General features: G+C 39.2%; 1 protein-coding gene across 5 annotated transcripts in view; it reads left to right on the top strand.

Annotated features, from left to right (window-relative positions):
- Sptbn1 (spectrin beta, non-erythrocytic 1) overlaps positions 1-7432 on the top strand; it is a 135434-nt gene that overhangs the window by 98070 nt on the left and 29932 nt on the right. For all 5 annotated transcript variants that reach the window (XM_033764006.1, XM_033764011.1, XM_010615838.1 and 2 more), the window contains 2 exons: positions 95-297; positions 5340-5430. In XM_033764006.1, the coding sequence (XP_033619897.1) occupies positions 95-297; positions 5340-5430 (294 nt within the window). The remainder of the gene's footprint in view (positions 1-94; positions 298-5339; positions 5431-7432) is intronic.

Consider the following 7432-nt stretch of genomic DNA (forward strand, 5'->3'; position numbering starts at 1 on the left):
AAAAAAAAAAAAAAAAAAGTCTAAAAAAAAAAGGAAAAAGTTCTGTCATTAATATATCATCCTGCTGTGGTTTTACTTCCTCTTATAAAATAAGGAGTATGTTTTGGCTCATACTGAAATGCCCACCACCCTGGAGGGAGCAGAAGCAGCTATTAAAAAACAGGAGGACTTCATGACCACCATGGACGCCAATGAGGAAAAGATCAATGCTGTTGTGGATACAGGCCGGAGGCTGGTGAGCGATGGGAACATCAACTCAGATCGCATCCAGGAGAAGGTGGACTCTATTGACAACAGGTACAGTTTTCTGAGATTCTGAAGGGAGTTTTGTTTCCTGAGACTCTGGCTCTTGATTGGCCAGAAGTCCTAGGGATTGTGAGTGTAAATTTCCCAGTGGGCACCTGGCACAATTTATTTACCCACATAGAGAATTAGTGACTAGTGCATGGCTATCTGAGAATGTGCAGGTATCCACAAAAGAAAAGAAACTAAGAAGCCCAGCTAATCCTTAACGTAAGTCCTGTAAGAACTGGAATGCTGAAGAGCAATCTGGTATAAGCCACGCTGTTACTTTGACATGCAATGTGTCTTCCTCATGAGCTAGACATTTCTCAGCCCAGACCACATTCACCTTCATCTCTGAGGCTTAGCTGAAGCCTGTCAGAGGAGAGGAAGGGAGGGTGAGGTTTGCATGTCCTGAGTGCCTGGGAGAACCATAAACATTATCTTGCTTTTGTTTAAAAATTGCCTTGGATAATACTATAGTAGGATCTTTTTCATAATAAGAGAAAAGACCATTTTCCTCCTCTGCCAGGGCATCTCCAGGATTTAGATACTCTTTTTTTTTTTTTTCTTTTTTCTGAAAGATTTTTCTCCCTCGTTTGAAGGCCGATCTGCATACTCTTTGACTCATCCTAACTCTTACCCTGCCCTGAGTACTAAAGTGGGAGGATGGGGCAGGTCATACTTTAGAGGCACCGGCATGAGCCCGTTCTGGCTGGCCAGTTTGGATCGGTCACTCATGTCTTCTCGCTTATCATCTCTGGTCCCAGTTAAGGCTGGATTCAAGGGCACATTTTGAGACTGATGTCAAGGCTGCTCTGGTTTCACGAGCAGTTGAGAAGGAGGATTGCCTGCTGAAAGCATTCCCTTGCCTACAACATCTGAAACAGTCACCTGGGACACTGGCCCAGTCAACTTAAAATAATACGTGAGCTAGGGAGGAGAGTTACTCTTGTTCCCACAAAGATTTAGCTCCTGGCTTTAGTACTGTCAGTCTGTCTCTTTGCAACAATTCAGCCTAAACCATGTATTCTAAGGGTAGTACTATAGAATAGGATACAACTTGTAGTAATTACAATTTTGTGTCTGTTTCTTTTAAAACAGCTACACAGACACACAGACACACACAGACACACACACACACACACATTCTCCCCGCACCCCAGAACCTTAAATTAGTGTGAGAAACAAGGATTGAGCCGTTCTTTTTTTTTAAAAAAAAAAAGGGGGGTCTCACTATGTAGTTGAGACTGACCTGGAACTCACTATGTAGCTGAGGCTTGTCTTAAACTCACAGTGATCCTCCTGTCTCAACCTCCCCAGGGCTGGGATCACAGGCATGTGCCACCACGCCTGGCTCGAGCCATTCTTAACCTAGAGAAAAAGTTTTTATTTCCTTCTTTCCTAAGGTTAAGTCTCTTGTTTTTATAAATGTGTTATTTCATGTTCCTCCGTGTTTGATGCACACAACTGGTTTCCTCCAGGCAGGCTTGGCCCCCCACGCACTTGCATTCAGGCAGATGTGCAGCTGCCTTTGGTTTGTTTGTGTGTGCCCCAATACTGCAGATGTGCAGGGTTTTTGAAAGCAGATGATACTGGTAACTGCTTGGTATGAGAGCATTTTCGCAGTGACTTAACCTTTTCTTTGCCCTTGACAGACCTGGACTTTTGAAGTTACAGGGCTTCCTTAGGATTTTAATTTTTAAAAAAAGAAATGGAAAGAGAATACTGTACTATCAATAAGCACAAAAAAGATGAAAGGAGAAAGGGCTCTGTTGATTCGCCATCTTATCTTACATGTTACATTTTTCTATCTTAGCTAATGTTAACTGAATTCTGGTTTCAACGTAATATCCCCAGAGGCCTCAAGATTTGAAAATAACTAGAAGATTTTTATTTTCTATATAAAAATGTAGAAATATAATCTTTATGTATTTTATCTGTATAAAAGTGTACAAATATAATCTTTTTAATAAAAATGTTCCAGGTGTTGTAGAGGCATAAGCTAGTTAAATATCCACACCTTCAGATCTAATTGTCTTGTGCAGAAACATTCTGATGCTGCAACGAATTATTTTTTTTGTAACATGCTCACTTTAAGGTGATCTGTGGTTACTACTGAGTTTGTTGAAGAAAAAATACCAAAACAAAGACATTGACTCTTACAGATGTGGCTGGGCATGGGTGGCCTTCAAAAGTGCCTGTGACAAGGTAGAAACCAGCCTGCTGCCCAGTTAACTGTCAGGGTGGGGATGAGGGGCTGCTGGAGGGAACCTCCTGGCTAAAAGGAAAATTCCAGCCACAGTACAGCCTTCACAAAGCAACAGAAAAATATCCAGCTTTGCACAGTAAAGCCCTGTCTCACAGGGAAAGGGAAAAAAACCACCATGATTTCCAAACCGTTTGACTTCACCCAAGTTTTTTATTCTTCAGAAGAGACTGAGTTATGCTTGGCATCTGCTTCATGTGATAGAGCTTTTGAGTCTTGTTACAGGGACAGGAGATGAGAGATGGAAATAAATCAAGAGAACCTCGCCCCAGCAAGCACTGTCGGGACTGGAAAGTACAGCTACATTTTTAGAAGGTTCTGCCCTATAATTGAGTTTGTGACCCCCACTGTGAGAAAACTCCCTGTCAGTTGTCAGTGGTAAACTGTTACACCTCTACCTACAGAGCTTTTCGATTCTGGTTTCAAAAGCCATCCTTTTGCCAGCCCTGGAGCAGTAGCATTTTTACTTTTTAATCCCCAGCCTCCTCTTTCCCTTCTTCTTTGTCCCACTACAAGAGAAAGATCACCTGGACAGGGAGTTCTGGGCATGCATGAGATCTGATTTTGTAAGAAACATATCTGGATTCTGTCTGGTTGTTTCTCTCTGAAGAAATTTTTTAGATAGTGTTTTATTTTTATAAGCATTAAAAGTACTGTTTAACTGCTAGTGTCTGTGATTCTTGCCACTGCAGCTCTTCTACAAGGTGGTATGCTGAAGGAAATTGAATTTCATTCAGGTGTTTGCCTAAAAGCAGGGCTCCTACCTTTTGTGACTAACTCCGCCTCAGTTAACCTTCCTCCTGAAGATGTGCCTCATTTTCTTAAGCCTACCTAGAAGTAGAACTGGAATTTGAGAGTGCAGGACTTCAAGAACTTTTCTTGGCACCCCACCCCCACATTTTTTAGAAGATTAATTCCTTTTAGCCCAAATTATTAAAATCTTACTTTATTTTTTAGTTTCTGATGAAAGATGGCAATAAGAAAGTGGCTTTAGCCTTTATAAATTTTTATTGTAATAAAGGTAATAAATGTTTAAAATTGTGAGAGAACTGCTACCCTTTATTCTTTTTCTAGGACATGCTTTTTTAGAATTTTCCTTCTAATTTGAACCTTGAAGTTTTATAGGATAAATATATATAAACTCTTCATTTAGCATTAAATAGTATTACTCTGTGAATTTTGTGTCGGTAGCAAAGCATGTTAAGATACCTTTTTATGAAGCTATAGCATATAACTATATGATTAAATATATATAGTTAAATAGATATATATATATATATATGTATATGTATATGTATATATCACTTAAAACAAAAAAGGGGATGTTATACACCCAACACATATGACCATATTATCTCCACTTACAGCATTCCTATAGTTCTATAGCCCAGGCACCTACAGTATCCAGAAAACTGGGGGCTTTTTAGGTCAGTTCCCCAGTCAGACAGTGGGCATATAGCATATCTATATGATTAAATATATATAGTTAAATAGATATATATATATATATATGTATATGTATATGTATATATCACTTAAAACAAAAAAGGGGATGTTATACACCCAACACATATGACCATATTATCTCCACTTACAGCATTCCTATAGTTCTATAGCCCAGGCACCTACAGTATCCAGAAAACTGGGGGCTTTTTAGGTCAGTTCCCCAGTCAGACAGTGGGCTACCGTGCTGTTTCTGGATGTCTCAATAGGTTTTGCTGAGGGTCTGTGCAACACAGGGTGTCACTGTAAGATCTTTCTTTCTCCATGGAAGGATTCTTCACATCACATGTTCCCTGTTCCTCCCTCAGCTTTGTGGAGCATCTGAGACTATACTCTTGCTCGCCCCTAGCTTAGGGGCTGGCAGAGATGGAGGATGATCCTCCCCCACAGCCCCATGTGGTAATGAGTTGCTTTGAGAGTATGAATGAAAACCCAGCTCTCCCTGTTTGCATGCTGTTCTTGGCCTCCTCTTAATACCATGGTTGAGGCTGTCTTTCTTGCATAGGTTACATAGGAATGTCAGTGCTTCTTGGTCTTAAGAGTAGAGAAGCTCTCCCCCTTGCAGTTCCAGTCATTTTCCTGGCATTTACAATGGTTTGTTTGTACAGACCTGCATCGCTGGTACATGAAAAAATTTGTCAACAAGTCCAGTGTTCAAGCTGGGTATTAAGCATACCATTTCCTTTATTATTAACCAAGTTAAGAAACTTCAGGCCTTGCAGGTTTTTTGTCTAAGGATCTATGGCTCATAAACCTAGTTACACTTTCCTATTAGTTAAGAGTGGGATAGAGAATTATATAATTTCACGGGTCTAAAATTTTCATTCCTACATTATTTTGGTGAGTTTTAGAGAAATGGGAATCGGGAAACATTTATTTGAAGTGAATTATGTGATTATATATATATTTTTTAGCCTTGTGCATATCAACCAATTATGAGTTTCTTAAAGATAGATTTTAGATTTTTCCACAGTGCTCAAAATGGGGCTTTGTATAGAGCACATGCTTAGTTTCTTTCCCCCCTCCTACTTGACTAGAAAATGCAGGTCATTTTCCTTTGTCATTACCCTGTTGTGAAGCTTAGGTGGGTGTTTGGCTCTATCTTGTACCATGGTTTATTCATTTTATGGATAGTAAAAACCTCTTGTTCATCTTGCTTCCTTCACATAATTAGGAATGGTAAGCATACTCTTTTTGGCATATATAAAAGGGAACCTAGGGAAGAAATTGACTTGTAAATTCTATATTTCTTCTTTAAAAATTATTTTTCTTATTATTTCAACAGACATAGGAAGAATCGTGAAGCAGCCAGCGAACTTCTAATGAGATTGAAGGATAACAGAGATCTTCAGAAATTCCTGCAAGATTGTCAAGAGGTATGTTGTACTTCAGACTTTCCCTTCTTGGTTTTCAATGCTAGCCAGCCAATGTTTGGCTGCAGAAGCCCTTTGAATTATAAGATTAGTGAGGTGAGAAATTTATGTCACTCTTTGGCTTGCAAAAGGCAAGATAAGGCACTTTGTCATTTCTCCAGCCTATAAACTGCCACTTAGAAGAATCTAGATTATGGTAATCTAGAATATTATGGTGTAGGACTGAGCAGTCCATTATAGTAACCATTAGCCACAGTAGCCATTAGCCACAGGTAGCTATTTCATTTCAAATTAATTAAATTAAGAACATAGTTCCTCCATCACATTAGCTGTATTTTAAGTGGTCAGTTGCCAAATATAACTAATGACTATGATATTGGACAACACAGACATGGAACCTCGATGGAGATAGATGTGTTGGGCAGTGCTGTTCAAAAATAGTCTGCACCTTAAAAAGCATTTAGTTCTTGGTGTTGCCACCTGCCTCACAAGTGCAAGGACCCAGGTTCAATCCCTGGTACCAAGAGAAAAAAAGCATTTAGTGCTGTTTTAACTCTTTAAAGTGAGTTTGATATAAATGATACAGTTTGGAAGGAAGAAAGCTAAACTGGCTGCCAAGTGAGAAGCAGATATTTTAAAACCATAAGCTACAAGCTAGATTTCACTCATTTATGACCTTAAAGTATCTGCTTTTCAGACTCCCTAAATATACGTCTAATATGCCAAGAACAGTAATTCTGATTTCAAACACTAGTTTTAACATATGGTATTAATCTGATGATTCTCATACTACTTCGTCCTCCCTGAAACATACATAAACAAACATTGAAAACTAAAGTTGGCCAGAAAATTGTAGTGTCTCTATAGCTAGTTGGAGAAAAGAATCTAGCTGACTCCATCTATGTGAGTTCATGAGCACATCATATTTCTCTATCTGCCAAAGCATAATGATAACACTCAGTCTTCTCTGGTTTATTAGCTTAAATACCCTTGGCAGCAAAAATGGGGTGAAGAACATCCATGAGAAGTTTAGGGCCCTTGAGAGTGAGGGCATAGGGGCAGGATCAGGTCTTGTGCTAAGAATACAATCACATCATTATACCTTCCATGCAAATGTGTGGCTGTAGTGACAGCTGCTAGATTTTCTGTGGCAGAAGCCATCCTTCATGACCATAATTAACTAAATCTTGCAGTATGCTCTTAACAGCTAAAGGTTAAAAAGGAAAATCCCTAAACTGTGTAGCTTAGGGTCGGTCAGCTTTACACCGTGACAAATCTAGGTCTCTGGGGAATTTGCCTGGCACCAGGAAAACAGGCTTGACACGAGTGCCTCTCCTGCGTGCCTTGTGAACATGAATAACATATTAAACAGTATGCTCACTCAGAGAAGCACCCATGACCCAAGACGGGAGCTATAGGAAGAGAGTGGGATATGTGTGCATGTTATGCTGCATTAGATGCCAGTTGCCTCTTCGTGCTGATGAGAATTAAAGGGATTAGGTGTTTGCAGGCTAGGCAGGTGCATTTTAATACCAGGCCCTGATCCTTTGGACAGGGTATAGATGGAATCTTGTGTTCCTGATTTTAAAGAGCAAGTAAGTAAAGTGAAACATTTTCATAGTAAAACCTGAGCTAAATTTGAAAAAAGAATGTCAAGGAATGGGTAGGTGAATGATCAAGGGAAAACCTTGAGAGAAATCTGCTTATATTTAAAATTTCCAGTCCTCTGTTTTCCACTCTCAGACTACAGATTTATAAATAGAATCATGCAGGAAAAGTTAGTGGATGAAGTAACTGTCCTTTCCCATGGGATCACAAGAAATGGTCGATCTTAATAGGTCTTTTGATCTTTGTTTACACTTTCTGTATATTAGCATCCTTGGTTACAAGTTCACTCTGCTCACTCCTTGGCTGATCTCTAGCAGCAGTTAGGCCTGCCCAGGGACAATATATATTATATATTACATATTATATATTACATATTATATATTATATATTATATATT

Source organism: Fukomys damarensis, unplaced genomic scaffold (genome assembly GCF_012274545.1).
Source record: "Fukomys damarensis isolate Sample0158 unplaced genomic scaffold, DMR_v1.0_HiC HiC_scaffold_2, whole genome shotgun sequence".
Classification (NCBI taxonomy): domain Eukaryota; kingdom Metazoa; phylum Chordata; class Mammalia; order Rodentia; family Bathyergidae; genus Fukomys; species Fukomys damarensis.